This window comes from Amphibalanus amphitrite, unplaced genomic scaffold (genome assembly GCF_019059575.1).
Source record: "Amphibalanus amphitrite isolate SeventyFive unplaced genomic scaffold, NRLGWU_Aamphi_draft 000380F_arrow, whole genome shotgun sequence".
In the NCBI taxonomy this organism is placed as follows: domain Eukaryota; kingdom Metazoa; phylum Arthropoda; class Thecostraca; order Balanomorpha; family Balanidae; genus Amphibalanus; species Amphibalanus amphitrite.
Window position 1 is genome coordinate 344,334 of NW_024881874.1, and position 13,159 is coordinate 357,492.

The 13,159-nt window shown below is 50.3% G+C and overlaps 1 protein-coding gene and 2 long non-coding RNA genes across 3 annotated transcripts; all 3 read right to left on the bottom strand.

Moving 5' to 3' along the window:
* Positions 1-5,514: 5,514 nt before the first annotated feature.
* On the bottom strand, positions 5,515-7,031 carry LOC122390049. Its single transcript, XR_006258058.1, has 2 exons — positions 5,828-7,031; positions 5,515-5,690 (listed from the first exon to the last, which is right to left on the bottom strand). It is a non-coding gene; the product is annotated as an uncharacterized LOC122390049 (long non-coding RNA).
* Positions 7,032-7,038: 7 nt separating this feature from the next.
* LOC122390031 lies at positions 7,039-12,058 on the bottom strand. The gene is made up of 2 exons (XM_043382601.1): positions 7,151-12,058; positions 7,039-7,074 (listed from the first exon to the last, which is right to left on the bottom strand). The coding sequence occupies exons 1-2, from the start codon at positions 12,056-12,058 to the stop codon at positions 7,039-7,041; spliced, it is 4,944 nt and encodes a 1,647-aa protein (XP_043238536.1).
* A 510-nt stretch (positions 12,059-12,568) lies between these two features.
* Positions 12,569-13,054, bottom strand: LOC122390050. The gene is made up of 2 exons (XR_006258059.1): positions 12,882-13,054; positions 12,569-12,744 (listed from the first exon to the last, which is right to left on the bottom strand). It is a non-coding gene; the product is annotated as an uncharacterized LOC122390050 (long non-coding RNA).
* Between the last annotated feature and the right edge of the window lie 105 nt (positions 13,055-13,159).

Genomic DNA, 13,159 nt, shown 5'->3' on the forward strand with positions numbered 1-13,159 from the left:
GCTATGTCCCAGGCGCAAACGAGTTGCCGTCACGAACACCAGCTAGGACGGTTAACCCGCGCCCTGCTGGGGGGGGTGTTTGAACACCCCCCCCTGTGGTTTTTCGCGAATATCTCAAAAACGGCGGCGCGGAGCGCCGCCGTTTTTGGTACACCTTATCATACATCAATTCTACACATGTTGTGAAAATTTCAGACCAAGGTCATTCAAGGTCAGGTCACCAGGTCACTCGAAGTGACCTCACCTCATAAAAAGTTTCAATGTCTGTCATAGCTACACCGAGTGACCGATCGCTTTGAAACTTTCAGCGATTGCTAAGAGCATTAGCATATACAAGATGTATATCTCAGAATTTTGATATCGATGACCTAAGGTCAGGTCAATTTTGCGACCTCACCATTATAAGTCAATGGGAGAAAATTGAAATGCGCCTGTTTTGGACGAAAGACATTATAAACACTCCCAAACACTGAATTACAAGTGGTTTAGACACACTGAACATGAAAATGGTGTCTGTGACCCCTGTTTATGCCCTGAGGTCATCTTAGGTCACGAATGGTATCTAACAGTTTTTCGCAAATAACTTTTGATAGAGGCATGCTAGAGCGATGAAAACGCCTTAGATGTGTTCAGCTCGACGATACGGATCGACTGATATGCAACATGACCCTTTCCGGTAAGGTCATGACCTTGACCTGAGGTCAAATTTTCAAGTTGACCTTTCAAGGTCAAATTATAGTTCGTTCGATGCGTCTTGACGAGAGGAACACGATGCCGGTAAAAGTAAGCTCGTACAATGCTTGGGTCAAAAGTTATTGCAGAAAAACTGTTTCCGAAAAAATCGGCTATTTTTGCAGTTTTTGCCCCCTGCAGGCAAAACCGTTGACGTTAGGTCAAATCTGAGAGAATTACTCAGAAAGGGCGTTAATAGGGCTATCGAATGCGCTTTTCCGCGGCGCTGTAGCTCTATTGGTTCCCGAGTTATGCGTTGGCTTCTTGGAAATTTTCGACATTCGACCTGGAAATCGGCGAAAATTTGCCTTCAATGACCTCTGGTGACCTGACCTTTGACCTGACCAAAAAATTGACCGAAGTGATTTCCTCATTATTTTTGACGCTCTTTCGAACGCCGCCTTCCGCGTATCGCTACGTGGCCCGGGAGCCGAGTTAGAAGGGGGGGGTGTTCAAACACCCCCCCCCCCAGCAGGGCGTGGAAATCCAGGACCCCCAGCCGGGCGCGGGTTAAGGTGGACCAAGTCGCGGCGTACTCATTACTGGGAGTCACCTACACAGACATAACACGCGAAATGCGTGGCAGTGTCCGCAGTTTACCATGTGTTTAGCGCATACGTGGACCATATTTAGCTTGCGGACAGAGGTGTTGGCCTTTCTGGCAGTTGATGGCATATAGCGACGCTAACAGCTTCCGACAGGCCGCTCGGAACTGCGCAAATGTGCACCCAGCCTTGCATTCGGCAAATGATTTCAAATGAAAGATACCAAATCACTCAGCGGAAATGTCCTGGCTGCATGGCCAGCAGCGGCCTAACGTGCTGAGTGACACTCGTCGTCGCACGACACAAGTCTGTATGTGGACAGGGGAAAGCGACAAACGTGCCCACTGCCCAGCCAAGCTGCCTATTCATTCACAGTAAACACACGCCAAACTCACCTTTCCGTGTCCACTTTTCTAGCCTTCGCCCTGGTGGGGGGGGGGCCATTTTGGCCCCCCCCCCCCCTGTGGTTTTTCAGCGATAACTCAGAAACCACTTGAGTTAGCGCCCTGAAACTTTGTATAGCTGTTTATTCAACATTTTTACATCATGTCCTTTTTTGGGGGGTTCGGGTCAGGTCAGGTCAGGTCACAAGGTCACCAAAACTGACACCACCTCTAAAAAAGTTCAAAGCTCTCTCAAAGGCACAGCTTTTATCCGATCGATGTAAAATTTACAGTACTTGAAGATGTCACCCAGCTCTACAAAATGGCTATCTCGGATTTTTTATAAATGTGACCTAAGGTCAGGTCAGGTCATCGCTGCTCCCCATTATAAGTCAATGGGAGAATCGAAAAGTAGTTGTTTTTCAGCTAAATCGGGCGTGATTGTTCCTATATTTCGTTATTGAAGTGTCTTGGGTCAGCAAATCACAGCCCATGTGAAACCATTTGCTTGTGACCTCGCTGAGGTCACGCTAGGTCATCTCCCTGGTCACCAGAGGTCACCAGCGGTTTTTCTGCACTTACTTGTTATTGAATAGAGATAGAGACTCCGTTCGACGTTTATCGTGTTTGTCTCGTCAATGCGGATCGAATGATATGCAGCATGACCTATTTCGGTAAGGTCATGACCTTGACCTGAGGTCAAATTTTCAAAATGACCTTTCGAGGTCAAACTATATATCATTCGACGCGTCTCGACGAGCCAAGCACGATGGTGCATGAATCGTTTCTCTATTTTCTCGTGAATGCATGCTATAGTTAAAAACATTTTCAACGAAATTTGCCAAGTTGACCTTGCATGACCTCTGTGGGCCAAACCGTTGAGCTGAGGTCAAATCTGACGAACCTTGGCGAAAGAGCTTGAAAAGAGCTATCGATTGCTTTTTTCCGCGGCTCTCTAGCTCTTCTAGTTTCCGAGCTACAGCGGAATATGTCCGGCAACACCGAAAACACTGAAATTTGACCTATGATGACCTCTAGCGACCTCAATATTGACCTTAGCGAAAAAATGACTGAAATACTTTCGAACGTACTTGTTATGGGCTTTCGTTTGCTTTTTTCCGCGTCTTCCTAGCCCTCTTCGTTTTCGAGTTAGACGGGGGGGGGTCATTTTGGCCCCCCCCCCACCAGGGCGAAGGTGGCTCAGACCCACACCAGGGCGCGGGCTAGGTGGACTAATTGTCCAGGGCTCGCAGCTGGTGATGGGTGGCGTAAGTTGCCGACAAAGCCGCGGATACAAGATGTGGCGGCCATTCATGTCTCTGTAGGTACAGACCCTGCCTATACATACACAATGATGCTGTTCAGTAGGTATTGCCTCGTTCATTTCTTTGAAGGAAGTTAAACGTTTTTGTGTAAATAGGCTGAAAATCGTTTATTTACGAACACACTCATTTTACACGCACCCAACCCGACCTTTTGTCGTTATATGTCTTTCATATCAATACGTCGTTAATATTATGTCGTTACATCGTTAACCCGCGCCCCACTGGGGGGGGGGCTATATAGCCCCCCCTCCCGTTTTTCTGCAATAACTTCAAAACCGCTTGACGTATCGACGCTAAACTTTCAGCACCTTCGGCTGCATCAATTTGACACCTTGTGTCAATTTGAATTTCATACCTACCATATGTCAGCCGGAAATGACGTCAGAGTGACGTCATGTTCGGCCGATTTCGACGCAAAACATTGAACCACGGCAATCGCTCCCAAGAGCTCAGTTTTTAAGCTAGATCCAATTTCTTTGCATGAAAGGACTCAGAATAGATTGCGCTATCAAACTGCTATCTCGGATTTTCGAAATTTTGAAAATTTCGAAAATTTTATATAATAAAATTCAAAATTTATATTTTTACATTTTTTAAACTTTTTGACTTTTCCAAAAAACCGGGATATATGTGATAGAACGAATTATTATGACTAACTCTAGCAAGTTTTAGCTAAATATCTTCAAAAATGGCCAAGTTATACGCATTATTGCAAAAAATTAACAATTATTAATTTTTCAAATAAATTTTTCAGCACGAATTTGACATCGTACGCCAATATAAATAGCACCATCGTGTTCCTGAGCTCAAACTGCATCCAATAGACACCTTTTTTGTTGAAAAATTATAACTTCAAAATTTGACCTTTTTTGACCTGAAAGTGACCTGACCTGAGCTAAATTTGACTTAAAATGACCTCCAATGACACAGACGACATCAAATTCGAAATGTTTGGCCTAAATGGACCATAAAACATGTGTCACGTGACCGACGGATGACATAATATTTTCGTGACCTGTGATGACCTGACCTTGACCTGAAAATCAAAGTACAAGTTTGGTACCCTCAGAGTATCTAGAGCATCTGTTCACGAGTGTGTGAACCAAAAATGAGCCTGATCGGACTTGTAAGACGGCGGCCAGAGCCCAAAACGTGAGGAAGCCAAAATGCTAATAATTTTTACTTTGACCTGACCTGTGACGTCATCGGTGACCTCGAGGTCAATGAAATTAGGTTTCGCTCGACAGTTTTTCCGGGGCTATCAGACGCCGTTTGAATTTTGACGATCGGCCCAGTAGTTTCGGAGTTAGGAGGGGGGGCTATGAAGAGCCCCCCCCCCCCCCCAGTAGGGCGTGTTACGCAGACCCCAGTGGGGCGCGGGTTAACACGCGCACCGACGGGGGTCTGCGCCAACTTAGTACCGACGGGGGGGTCGGATGACCGCCCCCCCCTGAGATCTCGAGAACAAAGCAAGATAGCGACATGCGGTAAACGGCATTGGATACGCACAGACAAGGTCTACAATTTTTACAAAGGTCATTTTCAGGTCAGGTCAAAGATGACGTCACAGGGGTCGAAAAAGTCAAAATGGTGGCGCTAGATATGGAGAGAGTTTTTTTCTCGAATAGGTTTCGAATTAATCAAGATAGGAACAAACTAAGGGCATCATCGTGATCCTCTTGTCAATCCGCATCGAATGATATATATGTTGACCTCGAAAGGTCAAGGTCAAAGGTTGACCTCAGGTCAACCTCGACCTCGAGGTCATCATGTATATCATTCGATGCGTCTTGACGAGCTGAACACAATGAAACCATCCGCGCGGCTGTATCTTGTTCCTGTACGGAGTTATTGGCAAAAAAACTTTGGTGACCTTTGATGACGTCACATGACCTTGCAGCTGCCCAACAGCAAAACAGACCTCAAGGTAGTGGAGGTTGATCGTATATGAAGTCATGTATGGTATTTGGGGCCATTCCGACCCGTTTTAGTTTAAAAACAGGGAGTTGATTTTTCCCCCATTGACTTATAATCGTTCCCGAAATTGACCTGACCTTAGGTCACCGATATCAAAATTCCGAGATATATAAATTGTAGCTACTAATGACCTAATAACATCCTGAGACTTTCAAAGGTCTCCGACATCTATTGTAGCTCTGGCACGGTGACAAAGTTGCAAAAAAGTGACTTGAGGTTGGGTCATTCAAAGTGACCTGGTGACCTGACCTTAAAAGATAGGAGATTTAAACTTTCACACCATGTGTAAAATTGATAAGAGAATAGTCGTACCAAATTTCGCGCCGCGGTTTTCCTGCTATTCGCGAAAAACCTCAGGGGGGGGGGCGGATATCCGCCCCCCGTCGATGCGCGTGTTAATATGTCGTTCATATTTGCTGCCTCTCCTCGAATGCTCATCCTTGGAAGAACTTGAATTGACTTTGATCAGAAGTCCTTGATGCACAATCATGTAAAAGTACATAACTCTTATTGTGACCATCTGAGGCCCGACTCGGTGACAACCCGCTCGTGTCAGTGCTGCTGTGTATTAGAAAATAAAAACAGGCATGATGGAATGAAGGTAAACAAAATATAACATAAATGAGTTGGTGTCTGAGACAGGTCGACGCGGGTGTTCCGAATGGTTTGAGCTCGTCACAGTCTAGCAGGTCATTTCTGGCAGTTGGCACTGTGCCAAACTAGGTATCCTGCAACACAAGAGAACACTATTTCAACCATTCGGCCTATCTGAATCTCTACACGCTACAAACGGTTAACAATACATTGGCTCTCATGAATACATACATCTGGTCATAATCATACACAATATTCATCATAATCTCACCACTGGCCCTTCCGCGGCCACGCGTAGGCTCAAAAGAAAGAAAATGCGCAGCTGACGCGTGTCCGTAACACGAAAATACACTTATTGCGCGCGAGTTTCGTTTACGCCGCGATACAGTGCAACTAAATTATAAGCGCCGCAGGACAGTGCTACTAAATCATTATCGCGTGTCACAACACCCTCCCCCGCCAGTGTTCACATACGGGAACACGATATCGACCTGAGTCCAACAAGTGCTTCTGAGAGCGGTGGGACAAATCACAGCGATCGACACAGCCAGCTAACACTTCTTCGGAGAGCTCTGTAGAGGCAGTCGGTTGATCTGTACGGTTGACCCTGCAGTCATCAGGAGCAGAGTCGGCAGCTCACAGCGGTCCATCCACGGTACTGGAATCAGCGAGCCTTGAGGCAACATTCCACTAGCCCCAACTTCATACACACTGGTATGCTAACTCAGCAGGCGTCGCTGTCTGAACGCAATAACTAAACGCATCACTTAATCACGAGTAACATATTCACTGAGCGCGGCGAGTCGATCACGGATTACGCGAACACGGGTGAAACACCGGATTGTCTCAATCACTGAAATTAGTCTCTCTTCTTCACCGGAATGCAGTGTACGACGGACACTGACGGGCAGCAGTCGCGTCTCCGGCGTCTCTCTGAAGACCGATACCGCCACCGGTTCAGCGGCTCGGGCGCCGCCCACAACCAGGCGGCCTGGGTATAACCAGCAGCAGGGCGCGGCGGCCGCAGCGCGCGGGCGCCGGAGGCAGCAGGTGAGTAGCAGCGACAGCAGCGCACGACGAGCCGGCGGCAGCAGCGCGCGCCGGGCCAGCCGGCAGCAGGGCGCGACGGGCGCCATCAGTGACGGGCCGGCACACACGCCACCAGTCGCCGGGCGTCATCAGCGCCCTCTAGTAGACACAGCTTGTGTGCGGGTCTGGTGTAGGTGCCGCTGCGAGTCTTGACTTCGGCTGATCGGACTCGCCCGTCCGATCCCGGGAAGACTTTGATGATCCGGCCCAGAGGCCAGTCACCTCTTGGAGTGTTGTAGGTGTCTGCCATCAGCACGACATCACCTTCTTGCAGATTTCTGCTCTCTTGTCTCCATTTCTTTCTGTCAGCCAGAAATGGTAGGTATTCCCGGCGCCATCTGGTCCACAGATGGTCTGCCAGGATCTGTGTCTGTCTCCATCGTCGTCGTCCGATTAGGTCACTGTCATTGAAGACTCCTGGAGGTAGTCCTTCTCGAGCGTCAGTAGCACCCAGCAGAAAGTGGTTGGGTGTTAGTGGTTCTGGATCTTGTGGGTCGCTACTTACGTTGGTGAGAGGGCGGCCATTCACCATGAACTCTACTTCAGCCAGGGCGGTGAGAAGAACGTCCTCGGAGACGCACTGGTTGCCGAGCACTACTCTGAGGGCTCGTTTGACGGTCGCAACCAGGCGCTCCCACGAGCCTCCCATGTGAGGAGCTGCAGGCGGGAGGAACACCCACTTGATGTTGCTCTGACTTAGCGTGTCGGTGATGTGTTCTTGATTCCAGCGTTTGATCTGGTCCCGGAGTTCTCTTTCACCTCCAACTATGTTAGTCCCATTGTCGGAGTAGATCGTTTGAGGCTTGCCTCTGCGAGCGATGAAACGTCTCAATGCCATCAAGAAGCATTCAGCGTCCATAGAGACGGTCATCTCCAGGTGCACGGCTCTGGTTGCGAGGCAGGTAAGCAGTAAGACGTACCTCTTTTCCGTCTTGCGGAACTTCTTCACTGTCAGTGGGCCGAGATAGTCTAGGCCCACTGTGCTGAAAGGTCGTCGCATGTCAAACCTCGCCTCTGGCAGGTCAGCCATCCTGGGTGGCTGAGGGGTGGCTCTGCGGTTGCGGCAGAACGCACACTTCTGTAGCTGCTTCTTGACTGTAGATCTCATCTTCTCCACCCAGTACTTGGTTCGAACTTCACAGAGAGTTCGTTCCAAACCGGAGTGAAGAACTCGCTTGTGCGCGTCTGTGATGATCAGTCTGGTGATCTCGCTGTCAGCTTGCAGTATGACTGGATGGCGCGTGGGCTCCGCCAGCGGAGCCTGGCCGAGGCGGCCTCCCACTCTCAGTAGTCCACGGCTGTCATGGAAGGGTGACAGGTGGGAGAAGTGCTGAGGTGATGAGAACCGCGGTTTTCTCTGCTCTGTTCTCAGAATGCAGAGTTCAGCTGCCTCGATCTCTGCACTTTGCAGAGGTCCACTGGTCCCTGCTGTCCCAGAGACCTTACTTCTTGCGTTCTTGATGAAACGTTGCATCCACGCAACGACGCGGCGGAACTTCAGCCATGATGAGAACCGCGCTGGATCCGGAATTGCTGAATCAGTAGGTAGCTCTTGAGTCTGGACGCGACTTGCCGCTTGCAGCGTACAGACGGTTGGTCGCTTGAGCTCTTTGCAGTCTGCACTGAGCTCTCCTGCGTCGCTCTGTGGAGGCCAGAGCTCTTCACTGTGTCTGAGGAATGGCGGGCCGTCCCACCAGTCTTCCTCCTTGAGTGTCGACAGAGATTGACCTCTGGAGCATAGGTCTGCCGGGTTCTCTGTCCCTGGAACATGGAACCACTGTTCTGGGCTCGTAGACTCGTGGATCTCGGATACACGATTAGCCACAAACGTGTGGTATCTTCGACTCTCGTTCTTCAGCATCTGCAACACGACGCGGCTGTCCGTCCAGAAGAAGATTCTGGTTAAGTTGTAGTCGATCTCTTTCTTGATGGTGGTAGCCACTCTGGTTGCCAGTACGGCACCTTGAAGTTCGAGACGAACTATGGAGAGCTGTCTCAGCGGAGCCAGTCTCGAGCGGGCCATGACGAACTGACAGTAGCTGGTACCATGCGACAGCACTCTGACGTAGGCTATCGCGCCGAAGGCGTGCTCGGAGGCGTCACTGAAGAGATGTAGCTCGTACTGAGCTTCTGACTCCTGACCCTGAGCGCGATACCATCTCGGGATACGGACTTCTTCCACGTACTTGAGGTCTTCTTGCCAGCGGATCCAGCTGCGGAGCTCGTCTCCGGTCAGAGGCTCATCCCAGTCGAACTTCTCTCGCCAGAGGTCCTGGATCAGCTTCTTGGCGAGTAGAGTGAAGGGTGTCAGCATCCCCAGGGGATCATACACTGAGGCAGCTTGCTTCAACACGCCTCTCTTCGTGGCAGGTACTGAGAGTCGGCTGATCTTGACGGAGATTGTGTCGTCCTCTGGGATCCACTTGCATCCCAGCACTGTGCAGTACGGGTTCCCTGGAGAGCGGTCTTCTTCTTTCAGTACTCCCCGTTCTTGGTCTGGAACGTCTGACAGCACTGTCTTCTCACTACTAACCCACTTCGTCAGATTGAAGCCCCCGTGGGTCAGCAGACTTGTCACTTCTGTCTTCATGGTTCTGGCTGCTTCTACGGACGCTTCAGACTTCACAAAGTCGTCCATATAGAAGCTAGTTGACACTGCTTCTTTGGCGATCAGAGATTCCGCTGTCCCTGAACAGCCATCTTCTGCTGTTTTCTGTAGGACATAGTTCGCGATAGCAGGACTGCATTTCGCACCGAAGATCGCGACGAGCATGCGGTACATGTCAGGCTCTCGCGACGAGTCGAGGTCACGCCACAAGAAGCTCAGTGCTGGCTGGTCTTGTTCACGGATCTGGATCTGATTAAACATCTGTGTGATGTCGGCCACGATCGCGACTTTCTCCTGTCTGAAGCGAAGAAGAATCCCGACCAGATTCTGGAGGAGGTCTGGGCCCCTCATCAGCTCGCTGTTGAGAGACACGCCCAGATGGGAGGCCGCTGCGTCGAAGACCACTCTCAGCTTGGGTTTGTTGGGGTTGACTACAGCGTGATGAGGAAGTAGCCAGAGCTTCTCATGCGGTTTCTCAGCTTCTTCCCTGGGCAGCTTTCGCGCGTGACCGGCGTCGACATACGCTCGGATCGCCGCTCCGTAGGCTTCAGCTTTCTTGGGATCCCGCATCAGGCTCTTCTCCAGCTTCTTGAGTCTCCCCATGGCGGTGGCTTGGTTTTCCGGCATCTTGACGTCTTCATTCTTCCACAGGAGGCCGGACTCGTATCGGTTCTCTCCTCTCTTGACGGTGTCGTTCAGGATTTTGATGCTCCGCTGATCTTCTGCAGATGATTCGTTCACGTCACAACGCGTGCCGAACGCCTCTGTGGTCCACCACTCCTCTACTTGCTGCCGGAGGAGGAACATGACTTGTCGATGGTTTGTCGAAGCAGGAGTGAAGCCGGCGATGGTGCCTGTCAGGGACCAACCGAAGGCCGTTCGGACTGCTACCGGCTCTCCGGCGCTGCCGATCCTCGCCTCTCTCTGTAGCACTGCTTCCAGTACATTTGCACCCAGGAGAATCTCTACGGTCCCTCTGGTGCAATCTGGTAGTTGCAGTCCGTGGAGGTGCCTCCACTTCTCCCAGTTTCTGATCTTGTTAGGGATTTCTTGGACGCGCACGTTAACTCTTGGCACCGAGAAGGCTTCAGGGACGAAGATCTTGCAGTGAGGGTCTTCCCCAGCACAGAGAGGACTCAGAGTCAGCTGAACTCGGGTGGTCCTTCTGGTGCTTCCCCGACCTTCTACGTTCTCGATGCAGAGTTGCTGTTGATCTCCGGTTAGGTTACCATCACGGACGAGCTGGTCTGACACGAGGCTGGTCTGTGACCCTGGATCGAGTAGCGCCAGCGTGTCTCGGTAACCGTCCTCGGTGTGAACGCGCACAGGTACCACCTGCAGCAACGTCACGCTCTCCGAGATCCGCTCCCGCTCTGTGACTGCGGCCACGACTCTGTGCTCGTTGTCTCTCGCTGGTGATGTCACTCGTTTGCTGCCATGCAGCAGCTGATGGTGCTTCATCATGCACCCGTCGATTCCACAGTCTCTCTTGAACGCGCAGGTCTTGATCCGATGTCCTCTCTTGAGGCACACGAAGCAGGTGCCTGTCCTCAGCACGAGTTGAGCTCGCCGATCAGCGTCCAGTTCTTGGAATGCTGGACACTCCTTCAGTGGGTGAGCTCCTTCACAGCACACACAGTGCTGCGTCTGGCTCGTGCTGGTGGTTCCTGTGGTCAGTGTAGCTCGCGTCTCTGATACTGGTTTCTGTCTTGGGGCTTTCTGCGCTGCACCTGGACCTGAGATCCAACCTCCTTGCCTTCGGTCTTGGCGTGTCAGAGTCACTGAAGCCAGCTTCTGGGTGATCCTGACCTGCTTGGCAAGCCACTGGTCGAACTCTGTCAGCGAAGCACGGCGAGGCTCCATCTCCACTGCATGTTCACTCCACGCATACTTCATGTCCTGTGGCAGCTTCTCGATCACTCTGCGCAGGTTCTCTGTACTATGGAGGTCTCCGTCATACTCAAGATTCTGCAGAACTGTCACTGCAGAGTGCACGGCTGAGTGGAATCGCTCCAGTCCCTGCAGGTCTTGGTTTGAAGAAGGTGATGGACTTCTAAAGATCGCCTTCATGTTCTCCTGCACGATGTCTTCTTTCTTACCGAAGCGGTCTTCAAGCGCTCTCAAAGCATCTTCATAGAGCCGTCCTTCATAGAACATGCCGCTGATGATCTGTTGAGCTGGTCCTGCAACGGCACTCTGGAGGTGGACCATCTTCTCTGTAGAGTTTAGGGGCTGGTCATGGACGAGGGTTCGGTAGAGAGCATACCACTTGGGCCACTCCCCAGGACTACCACTGAACTTGGGTAGTGTGATGCGTGGGAGACTCCTCAGGAACAACGGTTCAGGCTGCTGTAACTGTGAAGCATGGGTACTCTTCCCTGTCTCTGTGCGATGAGCCTGGTCTGCAGTGGCTGCCGCTTCACCATCGAAGTCTTTCCTCCGGTCCCAGTTCAGGTCGTCCTCTGCTGCTGCGGTCAACCGAACCTCCAACTTGACCAGGTCTTCAGCTTCCTTTGCAGACTGCAACTCATTGTTCCTCTTGAGTTCTTGCTCTTCTCTCTCCCGTTGTTGCCTCTGTTGCAATATCTGTAGTTCTTGCTGTTTTAGCTGGAGGGCTACTTCCGCTTTCCTGACAGCTCCTGAGGCCTGAGACTTCTCAGCATCTGAAGCCACCGAGGGTGGCTCGCCTTGCCTTGACTTCAGATAGCCCTGAGCTCGCTCATATGCATCATCATACTGCTTTGTTGCCGAGGTTATGTATTCATCCGCCTCTTGTAGTAGCTCCTTATCCTCTGGTACTGACATCTTTAGTTCATCATTCACTTCTTCAACACATTGCAGAGCATCATCGAGTTCCTTCATCATGGCCATTAGTTGTGTGCGGGAACCTCGACTGCTGATGAGGACAGACACCCGCCTTCTTACTCTGGTAAGTCTGCACAACATCTGGCCACGCTTCTGCTTCAGGCGACTCGTTGTCGAAGACATGATGATGAATTCTGGTGGTCTGTGTGTGCTTATTCTGATGTGATGTAACAAATGTTAGGATATATACAATGTATCAGGACTGAAATTGTGTCAGAATCTAGTATTTCATACTGAGACAGAAGGGAAAGGATCTGGTAATTCAGGATTGACATGTGACAAATAACATGACATCTGATGTGAAACTGTCACTCCGAAACTGCATCTTGAAACTGTCATTCAGAATTGACTTGCGTAACTGACACACAATTCTGACATCTTGAAACTGCTTGAAAGCTTCATTCGGAACTGTGACCATCTGAGGCCCGACTCGGTGACAACCCGCTCGTGTCAGTGCTGCTGTGTATTAGAAAATAAAAACAGGCATGATGGAATGAAGGTAAACAAAATATAACATAAATGAGTTGGTGTCTGAGACAGGTCGACGCGGGTGTTCCGAATGGTTTGAGCTCGTCACAGTCTAGCAGGTCATTTCTGGCAGTTGGCACTGTGCCAAACTAGGTATCCTGCAACACAAGAGAACACTATTTCAACCATTCGGCCTATCTGAATCTCTACACGCTACAAACGGTTAACAATACATTGGCTCTCATGAATACATACATCTGGTCATAATCATATACAATATTCATCATAATCTCACCACTGGCCCTTCCGCGGCCACGCGTAGGCTCAAAAGAAAGAAAATGCGCAGCTGACGCGTGTCCGTAACACGAAAATACACTTATTGCGCGCGAGTTTCGTTTACGCCGCGATACAGTGCAACTAAATTATAAGCGCCGCAGGACAGTGCTACTAAATCATTATCGCGTGTCACAACACTTATCATTTGATATTTTCAGACAAAGTCTAAGCGAATGTTTTTATGTTTCATTTTAGTTATGGGCTACACTGAGGTATATAAGTACAAAAGTGCTTCAA